Source organism: Cavia porcellus, unplaced genomic scaffold (genome assembly GCF_034190915.1).
Source record: "Cavia porcellus strain 051 isolate PalLab524CR breed Dunkin Hartley unplaced genomic scaffold, mCavPor4.1 scaffold_19, whole genome shotgun sequence".
Lineage (NCBI taxonomy): Eukaryota > Metazoa > Chordata > Mammalia > Rodentia > Caviidae > Cavia > Cavia porcellus.
The window spans coordinates 14,205,848-14,228,339 of NW_026947502.1; the positions used below are offsets into that span (position 1 = coordinate 14,205,848).

At 39.2% G+C, this 22,492-nt stretch overlaps 1 protein-coding gene across 5 annotated transcripts in view; it reads right to left on the minus strand.

Annotated features, from left to right (window-relative positions):
* The window catches only part of Ebf1 (EBF transcription factor 1), a 427,788-nt gene that overhangs the window by 332,416 nt on the left and 72,880 nt on the right, over positions 1–22,492 (minus strand). For all 5 annotated transcript variants that reach the window (XM_063230720.1, XM_003473317.4, XM_063230717.1 and 2 more), the window contains one exon: positions 21,804–21,872. In XM_063230720.1, coding sequence (XP_063086790.1) covers positions 21,804–21,872 — 69 coding nt within the window. The remainder of the gene's footprint in view (positions 1–21,803; positions 21,873–22,492) is intronic.

The window sequence follows — 22,492 nt, forward strand, 5'->3', positions numbered from 1 at the left end:
TACATTTGTTCGTGTTTCTACGTCTTAAAGGGATTGGAGACATCTCATAACCAACTAACCCATCAAAAACCCACCCGGAGAGGCACAGGATATCCTGGAAAATAAAATCATTTTTGAAGTCATACTACAAAGGGTACATTTTTTTTTTTAATTCTCTCAAATATTCAGACAAGTAGCGAGATGTGAGATTAACTGTAACGCAGGGGGAAGGGCATCTAACATTAGGAATCATCTCATCCTTTTCCTAGTTCCCCAGGGCTATTTTCTTTCTCTCACCCACCCTAACCTCTTAGCTTCCCACTCCAGCCCAAACAAATCCCCAGGTGGGCGCTGCCCCCCACCCCGATCTGGCAGGCTGGACTCTCCAGCCCCAGCCGCCCCCTCCCCCAGGCGGCCAACAGCTCCCTGGCCACATGTGCGACTGGTGTTTGGGCTTTCACTGGCGACAAACTGGAGCCGGGGCCTTTCCGTTCAGGAGGAGCTCGCTCCGTGTCGCTAACAACAACACAAACACCGCCCGCCGCTGCTCTGTGCTCCGCTGCCCACAGCGCGCTCGGCACCAAGGCTGGATTTATAGCAAGGAGCCCCGACTGTAAGAAGTAATTCATGAGTCCCCACAATGCCACTACTGAGAGGCAAAGCGGGTGGAAGGAGAAGCCAGGAGCGAGGTGTTCCCACTCCGTGGGCCGCCATCCCTGCAGTCCTACACAATGACATTCATGCCCAGCACACGCAGTCTGTCCTAATTCATTTGGTTATCATTTTTTCTCTATATGGTGGAAGGGAGGGTCATCTCTGTCTTCCTCTTCCTTTTGCATAAATATGATCTTTTGTCATTAATAGTTGTAAACAGAAATCTCACATTGCATGTATGTGTTCACACACACTTACATGGTGCACACACACTCATGCACACACTCAGGGTATAAGCACATTCACGTGCAAAAAAACAGTTACATCACTATTCTAGAGTTTTCTGGAAGAGGGAATGCATTGGTTTGAGAAAGACATCGTAACTTTAATAAACCCAAATGGTAACAATGTACATGATGTTTAAAATCATTTCACAGGGAAAAACTTGCCACCTAAGAGCTTCACCCCAAAAGAGGTTCCGCTAGGACATGCAGGCTCCTAAACATCTCAAAGAGAAAAACATTGCCCTGTAAAAACTACCCTTTGCCTGATCAGACTAATTCCAGAGAACATAGAAAACCCTGGGCAAAGCACACACGTGAAACTGTGTAGACAGAGTCTGTATTAGAAGTAGGCAAGTTAGGTCTCTAAAACCTCTCTGGCAAGGTTGAGCTGCGGGGGTTCAGGCTGAGCACTGGGGTTCCTTTCCATCCTAGCCCAGGCTGTAAGATGATTCTCAGCAACAAAATCTTTTAAACCCTGGACCTTTATTTTTTCCCCTAACTCTTTTTGTTTGCTTGCTTGTTTGTTTTTGGATTTTTCTGGTGATTCCAGGGATTGAACTCATGACCTCGTGCTTGCCAGGCAGGCACTTATGCCGCTGAGCTAAATCCATGGCCCTATCCCTAACTCTTCGATGAACTGTCTTTCAGTTTCTGCCTCTGTCTAACAACCCAACCAACGGGCAGTGGTCATTCCAAGCTGGTGTGAAAAGCCAGACAGATCCTCTACTCTGAGGAAGTGGAGCTAGGGGCCTTCAGGAGAGCCTGCGCAGGTATAATTGTTTTAGTGAAGCAGGCTGCCTCCTCAGTGGTCGCTGAGACCCTGCTGAGCGGGCTGCCTACCTTTGGCAGCAAACCAGGGCAGGTTCAGGAAACGGTTTCATGTTTCTGCCCTTAGCTTTGTGTCAATGAAGCCTGGCACATCTTTTCTGTGGTTGTAATTTAAATGAGACAACCCACTGCACAGCTGTCTCGGTCAAATTATGCAGGGCCATGTGGCCTTTCTTCCATCTTTAAAAAGTCCAGGGCACCTCTGACCATGTTTGAGGGAAGCCCAGGGGAGCAATGACCAACAAAAGGAATAGCGATTATGCCAGCAAAGGATGGAAATTTGCCTAAATGAATATATTAAAGGCTGCACTCAGAAAATGGAAATGTTAGTTTTTAGATAGAGGCAGAACAGTGTCATGATTAAGACCCTGATCTTTGGGGTCAGACACGGTGGGGTTGGCATCTCAGCTCCACCATTTACCAAGCAGTGTTGACGCCAGGCAAGTTATTTAACCTCCTGGAGCCCTCATTTCCTTGTCTGTAAAATGGGAAAAAGAGAATACTACTTCCCAAATAGAGTTGTAAGGATTAAATGAGAGACTTCTCAGCAAATATATGGCTTAATATACGTTGCCTAGTATTATTCTCATCAGCAGTTATAAAAATATAGAACATGCAAATGCCAATGCCAGCCACCATGCACGCAAGTCATCTGTTACCAGCAAGCAAATTAATTTTGCTCTGCCTCTAGCCTTATCCTGCATATCACAGAACTGCATCCCGATGGGCTACAAGTAAAACTAAGACTGAAGTTTCTTCAGTGGAAGTTTTATGTATCATTTATCCTGCGCTGAGCATTTGCACCTCTCCCAACACAGAGACACAGAGAGAGAGAGAGGATGGGAATAAAGTTACCTATGTGACTGTTTGCCGTAACAGTACAGACCGGGGATATGCAGGCACAAAACGAGCAAGTAAATCCCAGAATGAAAGGTATAGAATTATTAACTTTATGTTGACACTTATACTCAGTGATCCCCAATTACACATTACATCACAAAAATAAGCTCTTTAAAATACTGAAAGCATATTCATTGTGTCTTTGCTCCTAGGAGCCCTTTAAAATAGAGGTTAAATTACAATCAGATGGCAAGAGGATAAGGACCCCGCCTTGGGGCACTTCCTTGGGAAATACGGCCAGTTCTTGTCCACAGTGGTAGGGGTTGCTACCCCAAAGCACCATGGGGCCAGTGACCCCTTGCTGGTCATGAATCGTTACTGAACCAAATTCATTATTGCTAATATAAGCTTAAATAAAAATTCCAGAGACATATGGATTTCTTTTAATAGTCTTATTTCTCTTGGGTTTTATAGGGTATTTCTATCGAATTAATGTTCTATACATTAGCTCTGTAGTAGGTTTGTCTTAACACTTGATCCCGCTTAAACTGAAGGTTTATTGGACATAAAATAAGAAACGAAGGAAGGCAAATGAAAAACAGGAAATCCTAAGAGGACCCATTGTATACTTGGAATTCTTGGAAAATCATTATCCACGGGACTTACGATTTTGTTTAGTTAGGGATCTGTCAAAATATTATAGTACTTATATATAAAGGTTGAAATACTTTGAATTTAAAAATAGAGAAGGAAGGGGGAGAGGGAGAGAGGGAAGGAAACAGAAAGAGAGAAGGAAGGAGATGAGATCTTATTCCTACCTGGAAAAAGTTTTATTTTTCAACCTCTCTCCATATAACAAAAAGTTCAAAAGCTTGTGAAATACTCATTTCTTGAGAAATATGCACTGTATTATCTCACACAAGCCCAGGATACAAGCAAAGCACAAAATGTCACAGCTTCATTGTAAAGATACTCAGAGTCATTAGGCCTTAAAGGGAATTACTAACCCCCGAAGTACAGATTTAAATGGAGAATGCTGACAAAAAGCAACTATTTATTGAGCACATAGTATAGCCCCCATACATCAGCTTTGAAGCTGCTTCATCTGGAAGCCAAGTCCAAACCAGAGGCATCCATTTAGACAATATGAGGATATTATGTAGACAGCCTCTGCTGATGACTTTTTGGGGTTACTGTCACACAAATAGATGTGTTGGTCCATGTGCCTCACATTTTATAAGCCTGCAATTTTCTTTTCACTAGATCCCTTCTCGGTCTTGCCCAAGTTATGCTACCAATAAATTAAATATACCAACTCAATTATCCCTGTAAGGTACCTCATCTAACGATGGCTCCCAATAGCCCCGTGCCTAAGGTACAGCTTGGCAATAGACGTGAGCTGTGCCGACCGCTTTCCCCTCTTATTACCTGCCTGGTGCCTTGGACAAGATAATGAAGGAGGAGTAAAAACACTGAGAACTCTGGTTGCTCAGTGCTGACTGTAAGGTTGCAGTTGTTTAATAGCAGGCGACTGTCCATTGATAGATACAGGAAGTGGCCAGATTCATAGCTGTATTGAGGATTAAAATCATTAAGAGACAGGGAACCTTAAAGACCCGCAGTGTCCAATTCTCTCATCTTATAAATGGGAAAACTGAAACCCAGAGTAAGTAAAGAGCCTTGCTGGGGCTCGTGTATCTGAATACCAGCAGAGGCCGTGTTAAAAAAACAGGTCTCCTGTGTCCTAGTTCAGCACTCTACACCAGCTTCCCTCGCATTTTCATTATAAATGAAAAAATCCAACTTCAAAATGGGCAATTTAACTTGCCTAGCAGAACCAAAGTGTGCCTGGTCCTTCACGGAGGGCGTGCTCAAAGTTGGATTTAAGAATGGAAGTAACAGGATCTTGAAGACTGAAAAGAAGCACAATAGGGCACTTGCGTACACTGAATCTAATGAGTAATGAATGACTTTATGTCTAACATTGAAAGTGGGACAGCGGCCTGGGAAGAGCCAGGTAATGCTGGGAGGGAGAGAAAGGACTCAGTGCAGTCAGTGGCGATTTGCAAAAGAGAAAGGGCTCCACACCAAATGCAATTTCCCTAGTGCAGGGGCACCCTGGAAATGCCGCAAAGTATCTAAAAAGCAGTTCCCAAGCCAGGAGGATGGCTACCGTTTATTTTATATAGCAGATGCCTCATGAAAATTTCTGAATAAATTAATGTGTTGGTTCCTTTGTTTCTCCAATTTAGTGTCAACAAATGCAATGGCTGCACATCCTCATCACCTATGTGAATGAAAAAAAAAAAACAAAAAAAAACAGCTCCCAAACACAAAAATATCCCACCATGAAACCAGTTTTCATAGGCCAGCAGAACTATTATTTCCAAGTGTGGACATCAAAAGATTTGGGAGCCCAAGGGGATTTTGCTGATGGAAAGGTTTAATGACAGTTTGGGAAGAAGAAAAGACAAGAGCTGATACATAACTTTGAAATTCCAGCTTTTTAAAGCCTTGGCCCTAACTGCCCACATAGGCGATGAATGCAAGGAAGAAAAAATTGGATCCAGTTTGTGTTCAGTCTCATTTTGAACCAAGACGGAAAATCAGAATTCGCAAATCAGGTCCATCATTTTAGGCAGGTCAGATAAGCATGTATTTCAGAGGCTGAGATAGTTGGTGTTTCCTTTTTTTCCTCACATCCTGAAAAAGTGCAAAGCCACTGACTCCCCGCCCGCCCCTCTAGCTTATTAAGTGAACACCCCTTGCCTTTGGAATCATTTTCCAAGTTCAGCTTGAGATAATGCCAGGGGTTAATAATTTCTCTCAGCACCTTATCCATGACTTCTGCCCTTCTTTGGTTATTCAGAAGGTGTGACAAACCTGTTCAGGCTTCGGCAGAATTATATATAGAAAACTACTTTTGAGTAGGTAGAGATACAGTGTCCATTTTTCCCCTTTCATAAGATATTTGTTTCAGGGTTATGTTCTACCATGATGCCTCATTTCCTTTATCATTATATTATTAAATTTTAATAATAAAACAATATCAAATCTTTAAGTTTAAATATAAAGTGATTCTTTTTCAAATGAAGACTTTGAAAATTGCCAAGTTCAGTATTTATGTGTACCAGTTCCTTCCAGAGAAAGATAACAGAGGCAACTTTTCATGATGGGACATCTGGAAGAGTAAGAATATTTCTAAAATTTCTACTGAAAAATGAGTACTGATAAAACACCTCTAACAATAAACACAAAAATAATTTTTGCACAGTGTTATGATATAGTATGAATAAACACAACTGCAAATAAGTAAGTACATGAGGTTTTACAAAGACTGCTTTGAAACAGGATATTCTGTAGCTTCCTCCTCCCCTTGACTGGTATAATTCCTTTGAAACATTTAGCTGGTGGTTGGTGCACAGTGCTAGGCCTTGTTAGAGACACAGAGCTCAGGGGTTTCCTTGGACCCAAACCCAGAAAATACAAGTTGCATCCTTCCCTGAGGCTGATTTCACGCAAGGTGAATGGATAGCAGAGCAAGACCCAGATGGCCCAGCCTCACAGCAGAAAAGCCATGGAATCAGAGCCAGGACCTTGGCTTCTGGTCCTGGCTCAGAAGCTAATTAGAGCTTTGGGCAAAGTTGCCCAGCTTCTGTTGGCCTCAGATTTCTCATCTATAAAATGAAGGGACTGGACTGTAATCTCTGAGTGTCCACTAAATTCAAATAGAAACCTGGTTTCTTCTTCTAAGAATCTAGATTCTTCAAAAAAATAAAACCCTACCTTTGAAATCTAGCTAGGTGATATATTTGCTAGACTAAGCTAAATGCTTCATTCTCCACATCCATGAAGTGGGTACAAAAACTCTGCCAATCCCAGTGCTCTCATGGAAACTAAAATGATATAGAACAAAGACCTGGGTACTAAAGAGAGGCGAGCTCACGTAAGATCTTTATTTCATTTCTTCTAGGAGATGTATGAGTGACAGAATTAAAATGTCGGTCTTCCCTATCTTATATATGTCTTAGCAAAGATCAAAGGTTCTTAGCTAAAGGGATAAGATTCTGACAGTGGAATTCCAAACCTTCCCTGCATCCTTCCCTGCATCCTTAAGAGCTCCACAAATATTCCATATTGTTTTAACACTCAGCTGTTAAGTCAGACCTCAAGGAGACTCTCAGTGGATCTCACAGACTTGTGAAAGGGTAGTGGGGGAAGTAAATAAATTTTTTTTGAGTGAATAAAGATACCATATTCCAATCTTTAAAACTCTTATGTTATTTAAAGTCCATCAGCAGAGACACAAAAGCTAATGATAAAATTAGAAAAATTTACCGTGGTAGGTTACAACAAAGAAGTTAAGAAACCTTTGGGAGGTATCCAGTCTGCCCTCTGTCACAGAAATGTCACAAATGAGGCTATTTGCTAGAGAATCTGAAATTCCAATTCTCATTTTCAGGATGGCAAAGTTGTGTTGGGGTGTCCTTAGAAATTATTTATACCCAAGAGAAGAAGAGAAGCCGCCCTTCAAACTCCAGTTTCAGTGGATCTGAAAGAGGTCCTCCTGGGAATCAAAGCAGCGGCTCCACTCTGTACCCAGGTCAAGCTAATTCAACCCAGAGGAAAGACGGGTCACACTCGGCTTGCTAATTTCTTAGTAATACCTGACTACACCTACACTTCCTTCTGGGTAGTTGCCATGTATCTTAAAACTTGATGTGGTGATTCATCTAAATTTGCACCATTTTTTTTCCATTTTAAATTTGCACACCACTTAAGGCTCCCGGAAGAAACTCATTTGTGTCGAGGACCCTCCAAATAGTCACAGGAGAGGGCTGAGGTAGCATTTTTTCAACAATCAGAGGGGATACTTTCCTTGCTTATATAAGTTGCTAATTCTCATGACTGCCAAACCCGGGTTGTAGCCAGGGCTTTTAAGAACCAAGGCCACCTCCACTCCAATCAGTGCTCTTCAAACAATGCGCTGCTAGTTTTCACAATATTTAGGTGGCAACATAGCCCAATAGGTGTCATTAGGTACAAATGAAAGAAACCTTCCTAAAACCATTTCTGGGAAGCTGAAATTTTTCCAGACATTCTAACTGTGTGAAAAGACAAAAATAAAAGATTTGGGAAAAGGAAGAGACATACAAGCTGACACGGTCTCCTGAAATTCATTATACCAAAGTTATATGAGCGATGAAGGAATTGGATGTAATTGCGCCCTGATTATTTTGGGTATGTCATTGTTAATGTTTGGGGAACATGTTTAAACCACTGTCTATCAGCCATTTGCTGAAAGAAAAATTTAATATTTCACAAGTAACGTTGAACACAGGATTTGAAAGAAACTATCAGTAAACAACAACAGCACACTAAATAAAGAAAATTACTGCTGCTAAGATACACTATTCTGAGAATTAGCAGAAGAATACCACAAGGCCAACACTGCTGTATATAAGAAATTATTCAAGTACGTATTTGAGTAATTCTGCATTTTAATTTAACCCTTTGAAACATTAATCAAACTGTGGCTAATTATAGGAATTAAACGATGGAATCTTCTAAAAGATATTATTTAAAAGGCAGTTTATACAATTACTTGTATAGATGTTTGCTTTAAAGAGGAAAACAGTTCTACCATAATGAAAAGGGTCTTAGAAAATTAAATTAACAAGGGGGGGCAGGCTGATATGAAACTAAATTAGCATCAAATGCAAATTACAGGGTACTTAATGGTAGAAACAGGTGCAGAGAAGAACCCTAAATGAGATAAATGAATAAAACATCCCTCTCCACAAATGTGGAAGCTGACACAAAGTCAATGATATGAATAATTCAGCAGCCTCCACACTGCTGTTGAGGTCAGCCTGCCTTGACCTTTGAAACAGGAAGTAAAATTCAGTTCAAATTTGAGTGACTAGAAATATAACAGTTATTTGTTTTTTTATATTAAAAAACCCACAGAATTTTTTGTGAAAAGACAGATACAGGAAATATAAAATATAATGATAGTCTGAACTAAAGAGATGTTATATAGCCAAAATAGCTGATATACACACACACAAAAAAAAAACCCCATTAGATTCAACCCAAACCATGTTTCACTTAGAAATCCAAAAATAAAAATAATTAAAAGTGGATATACCAGTGCTCACCTTATGATCAAACTCCCTTAGGGAACTCATTTCTAAATCTTTACCCTTCCTTCAAATTATATTTTATAGTAAGCAGCATGTCATGATTTGTTTAAAAGATACATATTTTTATTAGTAATGCAAAGCAATTGCTCACATTTATAAGATAAAATTTAGCGAAATTAGACTGTTAATTGTGTCAAGCTTTTTTTAATCTTTAACTTCTGATTTAATAAATGTACATCCCCAAAATACATTTATCTTATAAAATTGCAAGCTGGGTTCCAAAAATAAATCATTCTTATAACTATCTCCTGTGGTTTGTACATCTTTGATGCCTTTCTTCCTTCTCTGCATGCTTCAAAAATATTTTGTACAAATAGTGAACATACTCTCACTTCAAATTGAATCTAGTGCTTTTAGAGATTAACAGAGTATGACAACAAACCAATTTCTCCAAGCTGAAAAGACAGCAAAATATATATGGTATATCACCCTCACGCTCATTTTACAGGATGGCATAAAAGATGTTTGATAATAGCAGTTATCTCTACCCTCCAATTGGTTCTATTAATGGGACCCACAACTTGGCTATCTACCTTTCATCTGTCTACGACACTTGTCAGATAAAAGATTATGTTGAAAGATGAGCTTAATTTTATTTTCTAGATTTAGAGGGTTAAAGCCACACACACACACACACACACACACACACACACACACACACAGCTCAGCCATCTATGGGAGAGCAATGGTAAACTAGGTCTAAGATTAAAGAAGTTTGAGAAATGTTCCTTCCATGCCTGAGTGTTTAGCAGAGGCAAAATTAAAGATGCAGTGTGTGTTGATTTTTTTAATTATTATATTATCCTATCGGCTAAATCACTCCTCACTGGACATTTAATAAAGGGTGATAGACCAAACACTGCTGATTTGGGGTTTGCAGTAATGACTGACCTGAGAGAGGGCTTTGTATATAAAGTGGCTCCCCATTAAATGAGGGCTCTGTGGAACCAGCTGGTTCTCATTTTGAAACAACCGGTTTCTCTATCCCCCAAGTGCTAAAGAAAATAATCCCTGCAATCTATGACTACACACTTTCACAGAGGCAGCAACGAGAATTTGATTGTGGAGATAATTAAAGTCATTCCTGGAACTTCCAAGAAGAAGAAAAAAAAGGAGAAAGAGGTGAGGTAGAAAGAATAGTCAATGATAGTGTTTAAAATTAAACTATGACAAATCATTTGAGTGGAAGAGAGGAGGAAGAAAGCGCCCTGGATGGAATTCGAGTGAACTAGCTTGGTTTCTCCTCCTCTAGGCTGCTCTGGGGGAGGTCGGGGATGTGATTCATGCTTCGGGGAAGCCAAAGAATCGAAATGTGGCTGGAGATACTACTTGTCCCTGAAAACACTCCACAGCAAGATTTTGGGGTGTTTTTTTTTTTTTCATTTTTAAATTTCAATCTTAAATACAACAGCCAGGAAAGAATCTGAATTCTCCAATGAACAGTCTTTTCTGGCTGATCTGAAGTGTGGAGATTATTTTTTTGTCTTTAACCTGTTTAAAAAAAAAATCAGACACTCAGAGCCACTCGATCTTTCCATCCAGAGAAGGGCTGGTTACCTCGTATTTTATTGTTTTAATCTATGCTGTCCTAGAAGAAGAACCCGTGCACAGGTAGCCAGAGCGACTCTGGGCTGAGCCTATATTCTCCGCCTGCCAACAGATTTCATGAGCTTTGGGGAGAGAACAAAAACCCATGTAAGCTGTCTGTCTGCTCTATCTGCCTGTAACAGTGAGAAGAGATGGGCTCCTTGCAGACGATTCTGGGCCTCTCAGTTAATCTGATTGGTTCAGCACATTGCTCTCAGGAATGACACCTGATCTGGAAAAGAAGGGGAACTTCCTTCCTCTGGTAAACTCAGGAGCCCCCAAAAGCCACAAAGATGCGTCCTATCCTCTTGTTTCTCCTCCTCTCCCCAGCTCTGCGGGTCAGAGACTGGCAGACCAGGAGCCTGATTGGATTTTGTGTCCTAAGGACAGAAGGCAAGCTCGGGTCTGCCCAGGTGGCCTTGGAGAAGGATGGAGAGGGGATGCCCTGTGGGCAACTTCAAGCCCCAGTCTTTCAGAACCAACCAGGCACATGATGGGATTGGGTGGGGATAGGGGGATTTGGCATTGGGTGGGGAGAGAATTCATTAACCCTTCAACCACCAGAGTACCTCGACAATACTATACTTGCCTGGAAAGAAAAAAAAAATGATGACTTTTTAAGTTTTCTAACGTTACTTAAAACAAAGGCTTAAACCTGCCTTCTCTTAACACTGATTTCATGTTTGATGTAACAATGGAAGATCATTGAGTTGTACCCACAAAAAAAATCAAATTTTCTCTCAAACTCCCAGGAACAGGCTGGCTTGGTAAATATGTAACATACATGTGCTATTTTGTAATGTTTGTTAGCATGTGTAATAGACATACTATTTAAGAGAGCACATTCCTGAAAATGTGCTTGTGAGAATGTCAACAGCCGGGTTTTTCACTTGCTTGTCAGCTCCGTGATTTACTTGATCAATTAAACAGTTAGGCTACGAGGAGATTTGCATGGTAATCGTGTGAAGATTAACATTTTTAAGTGTAACAAATTTAATATTTTATCTTATATTTCTGTTTCTCATCATTCTTTAATGGCAACGCCGTTTCATTTTATTGTGTAGCTATAACAAGCCTATCTCTGGGCAAACACAAGAAGACTAGATTCAACAACTATATTTCTATCTCCTTTAATTCTTTCATTTCACAAAAACATACTCTAAGCACCCGCCACACGGTGAGGCGTGCTGCGTGCTGGGGATGTGCACCAGCCACCACCCGCTTGTCACTGCCCTCTTAGGCATGCAATATACCTTTCAAAAGCACATCGGCCTCACTGGGTACAGCAATACTGTAGGAAGCATAAATCAGGATTCTGTAGCTGGAAAGAACCCTAGCAACCTATTCATATACCCTTTATTTAAAAAATAACGACCACAGTATACTGCATCTGTATGATGTGCCAGGCATGTGTTAAGAGCTCCCCATGTGTTATCTACTTGGTGTTCACTAAAACCTCTAAAGGAGGAACTACACTCTTGCTCCCCCATCTTACAGATGATGAAACTGGGGCTTAGGGCAGTTACCCAGTCAGAGCTCCAGTTTGATCAGAGGTAATTTGACTCCACAGCTCGTAATCTTCCCCAACATGAGGACTGCCTCAGAAGAGTACAGAGAATTCAGCAAGGCTGCTAAAGTTCAGTACCACCAGTTATGAGCAAAAAGGCACTTTAACCATGATCCCAATCTTAATAGTGTTGTATTTTTTTTAAAGAAACAATATATTCTTCATTTACATTTGTTATTATTATTCCTTCCCCCCTCCCAGTTCTAAGTATCTTTTTTTTTTTTTTTTTTTTTTTTTTTGTCTTTTTGAGACAGGGTCTCACTATGCAGTTTAGGCTGGCCTTGAGCTCACTTTGTAGCCCAGGCTGGTCTGGAACTTCAAAGGATCCTCCTGCCTCAGCCTCCTGAGTGCTGGGATTACAGTCATGAGCCACCACGCCCGGCTTCCCCCCACCCTCCAATTCTGAGACACTGAGAAAGCTCCATGAGGCCAGAAAACATGTGTCCAGACCTGGAGATATGTCTGGACTTACTAGCATTTATTTTTAACCTATGACCCTCTACTGTGTCCCTCTAAGCCTGAAAACAATGCATAGCATATAGTCGAAGCTCAGTGAGCACTTAGGGAAAGAAAAGAAAAAATGGTGACTCCCTATCCAAGAAGACACCATGATCAAGTTCAGCGAGCTAAGTGTAGATGTAAGGAAGTCCCTGGCAATGACCACATTAAGAATAACGACCTACATGGTGCACATTATGCTCAAATTGCAAGAGCTCCCTGGTTTTAAGCACCTGAGTCATGCCAAACCCAGTGCTAGGTATTTTGATCCTCACCACCCTTCCAACTAGAAATGACTTTTCCCACTTTGAAGATGGGAAAACTGAGCCCCCTCAGTCCTAAACATTAAGCAGCAGTGGAGAGATTTGATCACCAATCAGTACAATTCAAGTCTATGCCTTTTGAATCATACTACGCCTTCTCCAGATTTCTCTATGGATTAGTGCCTATTTTTTCCAATAAAATAAACAGACAAAAGTTTCATTCATCAAAGTAAATGCAGACACACAAATGCAAAAATTGCTCCAGCAAAAAGTAAGACAATTGATAAGTCATATTATCATCATTTTTTGATCCAAAAAGTTAACTTTAGCAACAACTGAAAAAACTGAGTAGGTAAATGAGTTTAGAGTAATACATAGAGGATTAGTTGTTGATATCAAGAAAAATTAGATAAATGATACATGAAACACTAAAAACAGGGCTTTTTACTGGGCAGTTGAGTGGGGGATTTGGCTAGAAGATGCCAAGTTTAATGCCTCCTTTTGCAGATTTGTCAAACAGAACCTGTAAGAAAAGAATTCTTAGAACTATTACACCTTAAAGTACTCTAAAACCCTGCAAGAGCCATGAGGTGTAAGTCACTTTTAAAGGTCCAGAAGTCCGTTCCTTTCATTTTAAGGTGTTCATAAGTCAGGATCTGATGCTGGTTCTTACGATACTATGTAGACAGTCAGAATAGGACGCTCCCAGCCTCATAGCCACAGAAAGGAAGACAGTATTTATGGACATATTCTGAGATGTATACCACACACCCAAAATTAGAATCTGGCTTTAAGAAAGCAGATTGTGCAGGAAAATGTGGACATTTGATGCTGTAGGTAATAGCTTCCAAAGATAACCAAGTGAATGCTTAGCCAACTTTTTTCCAGAGAACTTTCCAGTAAATAAAAGACACTGCTCATTTTTTTCTCTTCCTTTTTAACTTTTTTTGTGATGCGGATGTGCATAACCAAACCTGACACAGGTCCAAAGTTCTTCAAATTGACTTTCCATGTTATGAGCAAACTTCAGCCAATAGAGTATCCAAAGTATTAAAGGTAACATGTTAAGATACTGTTTACAGAGAAGAATCCTAATGAATGGGAAGCATATTTTTAAAGGTGTACTTCTTAATAGTTTACCCATTGAATAATAATAAATAAATTGCAAGAAGTCTGCAAATGGAGGGGGGGAAAAAGCTTTAGTCCATCATGGGCTGCTTTGGGAAAGTGTACAAGACAGCGACCTTCTGACCATTAAAAATGCTGGGCTGTTGTAATAACCTACATGGTGGACAGGGAAGCTCAGGGTCTACCCCAGCGCAGACCATCCAGCCCCAGCAGGACATTCATTGTCCTAAGAGGGAAACCACATGAAACAGAGCCAGCTGATACCATGAAACAAGATATGGTAACATTTTCCTTTGGTCATTTTCAATTATTAATTTAAAATGAAAAGAAAAAGTAGTTTGAATCTCCAAAACGTCACATCCTGAGTGCCCCAGTCCACGCCCTTCTGAGGAGGTCTTTTACCCATCCCCTCAGCCGTCCCCACGCACGGTATCAATACTGGGTCAACCAAACAGCAAACGAGCAATGAAGAAGTTCCATTCTTGAGGCATTCTTGATACTGTTGGAAAGAGCAATTTTTTAAAAAGCCGTGACGGCCACCAAAAATCAAAACTCTTGCCCAAGTCCCATGAAATATGTACAGTGACCATATCCGGATTAAAAACGCCCATGTGCTCTTCGATGACTAGTTCACTTTCCCTCTGTCCTGGCACTGAAAGTGTTAAAGAAAACAATAAAAGAACAAGTGAGTGTACAGAGTAGGATTTACTGGCATTTACTTTTAATCTATGGCCCTCCACTCTGTAGCTTATCGGGGCTCTGTCAGTCCTTTTTCCTCCTTTATATTTCATGAGGAGCCCCCCATGCTGCCACTGAGACACAGAGCCCAAGTGTCCATAAGCTTTTTGTCAGGTAAAAAGAAAAGAAAAAGGGAAGGAACAAGAGGAAAAGCAAAGCTAAGAGGCATCTATTAGATGTCACTAGGCTTTTGTATTCATGTCAATGATTCAGGATTAGAGTATTTGAAATAATCTTATTGAGAGGAATCAAAAGGCCCACCGAGGGAGAGGCAGCTCTGCAGCATATGGCAAAGGCACGAACAATATCTTATTAAAGATGTGTTGGCTAACACTATTACTTTATATCATATTACAACACCATTGTGCCTCAAATAGTTAGCGGGATGGTATAGTTACCGTGTGCCCTTTTGGAGTTTATTGTGTGGGATTGAGCTGTATAATTTGCCAGCTTGTCGAGTTCAGTCATTATAAGTAGGGCTTTGGGGCATGTTTGGAACTACAGGCAAGCACTTTAGCTTCAAAAATAAACATTCCCATAGCATACTGAAGACCACTCTGCTCCCCCTGAAAGGGGCATGCATATGCAGAGATAGCATGTCAACGGCGTGTCCCCGCCCGAGAATCAGTTGGATTAAGTTTGCATCATTCACCACGGGTCTCCCCCCTCTCTCAAAGGAAAATATGACAGGTTTTTTTTTACTTGACTCTTTCTTGTGAAGAATATATGTGCACAAACACACACACAGAGGCACACACACTCAGCTTCACACTTTAGCAGGATCAGGGCAATTAAAATTCTATTATATGAAGTACTGTAATGTTAAAGCCATTTCCTTCTGGACAAAGGCTTGTAACAGGAGAAATGGTTTGCAAGGGAAATTTATCTTCATCTACCCACACCTTTAAAGGCAGCAAGCAGCCAAAGACAAACCTGTACTGTTCACCATATTTACTGACTGCAATACGAGTATTGGGTCACTTTTATGTCGTCCTGGACAGTGTATAGTTACCAAATTTGTAAAGAGAGGAATGGGATAGGGACAGGGCAGGGCAGGCAGAGGGAAGAATTGGTGGACTATTCTAGATAACATCTCTGCAAATTAAAATAACCCAAGTACCATCTCTCTATGCCAGAGCCCCTGAATAGAGTTTTTTAAAATGCTCTCTCTCAATATCTCTCTCTTTCTCTCTCTCAATCTCTCTCTCTTCTTCTAGAATGTTTCTCAATTCAACCAACTTCTTCTAGAAAAGTAAAAGTGTGTTTAATACAATGATATGTTATCATCACAGATTGTGCAAAGTTGTTAATACGGAACACAGGGGACTTTGTACTGCTTCTTCTCTACGTATTTTTCCAGCAAAGTTACGATGACATAAGATGTACCTCCACACCACGAGCTGAAGCTCAGGCCATGTTCTACACATCCATTGCTGATTCTCTGAAGCTCTGCTAAATAACATTTCTTGGAAGTCGCTACCATTATTTCCATTACAGGAAAACCACTGTTGCTCATTATACAGTGTCTGCAGTAGTCTTATACCATGTAAAAGTACTTTGCATTATGATATATTGTCAGCATATTTGAAATGCATTTTAATGTATCCTGACTGTGTATTTGAGAATAGCTGACAGCAAATGGAATATAGACTGCTATTAGCTTATTGTATTAGTTATTTTCTTATCACAGTAAAAAAAAAAAAACTGTACACAAATGTCCAAGGCTCATTTCATATTTAGAATGGATTTATCTGATAAGTGATAAAACTTAGAATGATACTTGTCCAGATAAGACTCATTGCTAATAATCACATAAGAATTCTCCCTGAGAAAACAAATGTATAAGCACACTAGGGTTAATGTGCAACCATAAATTTAGGCTCTGTGTCGATGCTGGCTTTCCACTTTTTTAAAAAATGCAAACCTTTCAAAGCAACCAAAAGGACAGCAATTATGAAGTCTGGGCAATTTTAAAAAGGCAAATTCCTCTTCCTTTTATTTTAACAGAGCAGTCAAGGTTAGGAAATCGGGTAGTTTAAAAAGGTTTTACCAGAGCTCTGAGAAATGCATTTACACCTCTAGTTCTTTGTGACCCAGATGGTTGTTTGTGAATTGTGCAGAATGATTATGCTGGCGGTTGAGCCTTCTAAAAATTGGAGCAAGACCAAAATAATAATAAGAGTTGAAATGTAATGAAATGAAGTCATGAAATTCTTGACGAAAAACCTTATTTGCAACATTCATAAAAGTACATCTTTAGGTTCACGTGAGTTGGGCTTGATTTTTATGGAAAACAAAAAGAAAAACATTTTAATGAATTTTGGGATTTACCAGTGATGATAAAAAACAGGAGGAAATGCCTTCCTGCTCTTAGGGGAATTTATAGCCCACAGTGCCTCCTCCTGAGAGTAAGAACTGCACACACACATCTAAGTTTCAAGTTGAGCTCCTGTTGTTCTTCTGTTGTACCGGTAGGCACATACGCTATATAAAAACATTGAGGGCAATTTAGTCAAAAAATAGCTTGGTGATAAGACATGACAGTTTTCTGAAATACCTTGGCACTGCTGTTTTACCTCTTACAATGAGCCTTCAAGAAAATTTTCTTCTCTGAACAGTACTAGCGTGGTTAACCTTTTCTGCTGAGTGATGTACATCATGTAAAATCATCAAGTAAAATAAACATTCTAATATTTTCCTTACTTAAGATTCCACTTGGGACAATAATCATAGCACATGTCCAGTTCATGTTAGCTCAATGAAAGTGTTCTAGATGTGAGTGATCTTTCAGCAATTCTGGAAAACAACAAATACAGGTTCTTCTACTGTCATTGTTTTGTTTTTCTTTTTAAGAGCACCTTGGGTAAGTGTAGCCTAAAGTAATTCCAAACAGAGTTAGGATATTCATGTTATAAAATTCATTTATTTCTTTTAATATCACATGGTAAGACCTATGTCTCATACTTGTAAAGAGATGTCAGGGATTCATATAAGTAAAAAAGAAAAACATAGCAAGTGTATGAATATAATAAACAAACTCCAAATCATTAGAAGTATATTAATGATGGGCCTTAAAATACATGTTTTTAATATTGGCTGTGAGGAACTCAATATTCTCAGATACTTGAGCCACAGCATATCCTGAAATAATTAAGTCTACATTCATGGGAGACATGAATGCATACTTTAGGAAGGATTTCATCCTTTAGTAGGTCTATCCAGGAAAAAAGAAATTCACTTGTTATTATCCAAGGATTCACAGTACAAAGATCAGAAGAACTGGGCCCTTACTGCCTCACCTTACTTGGTGATCTAACTATTTTATCAATCACACTGATACTAAATTGAAGAAACAAGCAAATATTGATCTGTTTTCTGTCCCACATACTGTAGCCAAAAACATCAGAACCTTATGCAAAAGGAGTCATAATAAAGAAAGAAATGTTTTTTGTTAGACCAGAATTATCCATGTCACTACTCAGAGATAGCTTAAGAATATAAAATTTTTTGAAGCAAATTAAGTGAGGGTGTCTATATTAGATATAGACTAATGTTCTCACTAAATATACATAATTCAGGAATTTATAAAGAAGTTTCCACATACACTGTGAAAGGTTTTTTATTCACTCAGAAAAACTGGGTTCCCAATTCAGACTACCCTATGTGACTTTGGTCTTACAAAGTAACCCTAATTAAGAACCTCCCTCATTAGTCTTCCAGAAAAATTAGCACAGCTTATGCTAATTACTCCTGCAAAATTTAATAAACTCATTGAAATGGGAATAGTCTAATGAGGTTTTATTTCTTGAACTAAGATAACTCCAAAGAAAAAGGTTAGGACTCAAGGATATCCAATGTAATATTAAACTACAATTCATTCAATTTCTAAACAACGAATTTTATTGCAAACCTTTTAAATTCAAATATGAGTTAGGATGTGACAATGTTAAATCAATCTCCACCTTAATTCAATAACTGGAAATCACTTTTGCTTTTTACTTTAACTACAATTACCACACACAGCCCTCTACCTCAGTGATAATGAAATTTGATGTTATTAGGTCCTGGTCATCAGCTATTAAACAACTATTATTATTAAACATCAGCTATTATTTCCTCCATGTCTGCCCAGCCCACATATTGGGATCACTGGGCACGGCCTGTGTTTTGTGACTCTTACTCAAGCTTTTTGGCATCGAGCAGAAATGTAACCTAGCAGTCAACTCCAAACATTCACGCTCTACATTTTATAGCAGTTTTCCTGTGAACGTTTTTGTAGTGACTTGACAAATTGGTATAACTGTAGAAAAAGAATTCAGATCATGCCATTCCGACTCTGTCACATGTCACTAGAAGGAAGTAGAAATTCATTCTCTAACTTACAGTATACATCTGTTGATTTTGTTAATTCTACTTTTTCATAGAATATGTTAAGATGATGTTTCTCAAACATGGATGGCAAACAGTGGCTAAAATGTGACACAGAAATAGCTTGTCCCACACAACTGGTGGGTGACTAGAAAAGTGTGGTGTGTCTATCCTATAAACAGTTTTCTTTAATAAAAATTGCAGAAAGTTTTTTGATTGATTACATAGCAAAGTTCTTCCAATTCCAAGGAATGCACAATGGGGGCTAAACCATGCTGAACTCAAGGGGAAGACCGTCTGTACTCTTAGCTCTAGAACTGCAAATTGCGTATAGTTTGTAAAAACAATCACTGTTACTACTGAATGCAGGCCCTATCATCTATTTTTATGAATTATTGAGAGATTTGCATTCATAAATCTGAGAGCATATAGCAGGTATTATGTAATCAATATAGACCAAGATCAGAAACTAAGAAATTCAGACTTGGTTGCCACGGCTTCTTTTTCTTTTATAGCAATTTCATGGAATTAAAAACTCTTTTCTAGTCTGCCCTTCCTTACATAAGTTCTTTTCTTGTTATTTTTTCTCTCGATAAAAATAGAAGTTTCACATATCAGCATGCACAGAGCTAGAGTTTTTTAAACTTTTGGCAGACTGAAGGACAAATAAATTCTGAAAACGCAGATGCAAATAAAAATAACTAAATGGAGTTTCACATATGAACTGGTAACACCGCATGAAAAGACAGCTTGCTCACATGAGATGGTAGCGACAGTCAGCAGGTAAACATATGTGTGCATACGCGCCATGTGTCAGCCGTCTCTAAAGTGTCCCTCTATCTAAAAAGCTACACAATTAGCTACACACAATTTTCTACTTGTGCAACCGAAAAGGGGGGCATGAAAAAGATAAATGCCAGGAGTAATATCTCTAAAGCCACCAACAGCATAAAGTGCATACTTATTTTGCCTAAATTGCTTGAACCACCCCAACCAAGAAAAGGTTTTAAGTACCCTACTGGGACAGATGCAAGGCGGCAACAATAGAAGCCACACTAATGCAACCCAGGTAACACAATCCTGTTTCAAAAACACAGGCTGGGCTAATTACAGCACCGCTGAGTCAAGTTTCTTATGCCATCGAGACCCACAGGAACAGGTCAAAATCAAATGTTATTCAAACCACAGTCATATCAATCTTCTATATCAGAGTCACAGCTTAAAACCAAACGAGGAAGTTAAAAGCTTTAACCCATTCACAAAGCAAAAAATAAAAATGTTTTCATTGCGGATGGCAAGGTAAGGTTCTGATCATCATTTAAACCAAAAGGAACTGTAGGGCAGAACAAAATGTTTATGGTTTCAAAGTTCTGGGGGCTGTTTGGGCTGGTCCTTTGATCAGAATATGTTCCTCCCAACAAAAGGATAAGAAAGACTAGCTTAAAATAAGAAGTGGTATTAAGAAGAGGTATGTACAATGGAAACAGACAGCGTAAAGGTTATATTTATTTTGGACTGTACTCATTTGAAGACTTATCTTCCATGGCAGAAAAAGCAATTACATGAAGTCATATCTGCTCTCCCAGATAAACATGCCATCCTAATTCTATAGGCAGCGTACAACATCACTCTGCATTACATTTCCCTATCTTTTAACTTTGAGTCAATTTATTACTACACACATTAAGTAAAAGTATATTTTAGTGAATATTGTTATAGATATTTAATTAAAATATCCAAATGAAATGTAACTTTTACAAAACTACTTGGCAATCGATATTAAGTTAAAGCATAAAGAATAACACAGGACAAAATTGACAATCTTGCACATCAAATATGAGTAACCATCTATCTTTAGCTGAAAAATTGATAAATCAAGCCCAAAACAGTTGCAGCATTTGAAAGGCAGGTTTCCCCACTCCTTGGATGTTGTTCTTGTTAAAAACCAATATTACCAAAACCCCAAAAGAGACTGTTGTTTGGCTGTTGATTGCCTCAAGAGAGGATCAGTCAGTCTTGTTTGCAAGATGCTTTCTACAGCTCGTAGAGAATGCTAGCTCTTTGCCTAGCTGACGATTGACAACATCTATAAAGCTTCCAGGCCATTTAACTCTCAATGAGTAATGCTATGTAACAAATGGTTTATCATACATGTTTCTATACAATGAATTTCAATAATTAAAATGTAAAATGAATATTTGGAATGTGATTTTGCATAATGTGCACACACACTGACTCAAAATTGCTCTGAACAACTAAAACAGATTTATTGTTCTATAGTGATTTACTTGGTCATGTCAGATTAGTAATATGGATCTGTTTAAAAACACAATAATTAAGACAAGCGGGATAAATTAATCAAGTTACAATACAGTATGAGCTGCAATCAAACCCGAGAAATAACAGTAGAAAATCTTGGTTCACAGATCTCTTTAAACTGCTTTTATGCATAAATAAAACCTTAAAATGTAGATGGATTATATCCAACAGAACTACTGTAGCTAAAAGTGATAATGATTCAAACATTTTTCAAATAAAAGTTAAATATTTATAAGCACCCAACCACATTTCATAAATCACAAACTATTATTATTTTATTTCTGAAGCTTCCTGGCACAGCATGAAGATTGAGCCACAGAAAGTCAGAAATGAAAAAAATATTCTTTTAGGAGCATGAATCAGATACAGAACTGGAGTAATCCAAGAAAAAGACCTCCAAAGAACATTCCATTTGGCGTCCACAGGAATCGCAAGCCATCAGCACCGCCTAAGTCATGACCAACAACAGGCAAATTTCGGCCACAAGGCAGGTGTTTCATTATAATGAAGAATAAGAATCCAGTGAAAGAAGAGTGGTCCCTACCTGTCAATTATCACTGGATCTGAAGGAGTCTCATTTCGGTTGCCACAGCTTTTCTTGTCACAACAGCGGCTATGGAGCAAAAGCGAAACGATTTAGTACAACCATTACAATGTAAAATCATCATTTAAGCAGACAGAAGGTCTAAATTGCTGGGCTGCAAATGCTAGAATTACCACAAAGCCATACCTGGCAATCAACGGATCCCTGGGACAGAAAATGCTATTTGGGTCACCTATGGGTTAATGGCCAGGCTTAACCTCTCCCTGCTCAGAGTGGGAGGGAGGAGGAAGGCTTCTCTCAGAGCCCGAAATGACAGCCCTACGATGGGGTCTCTCCATCGCTGCCTGTGGTGTTGGCAGAGTTCGATGCGAAGTGCATGATTATTGCCTCTACCCAATAAGAACACTCAGGGTTGTGGGTGGCTCAAACACTCTTCCCACAAGATCACACTGATTTTGTGGAACGCATCAATCATGAGGTTTGAGTGATTTCTCCCCCTCCAGTTATTTTGTATTAAATGGATTCCTTTTTCTTTTCTCTTTTATGGGTGGCATTTCCTTCATCCACAGACCTCCCCAAAACCCGACAGTGGTAAATGTTTGCTTTTGAAATGTCTTCGTGTGAATAAAGATTTCACAATAATTAAGACAAGGAAGGGATAACATAAAAGAAAGTGAAGGCTCACATAC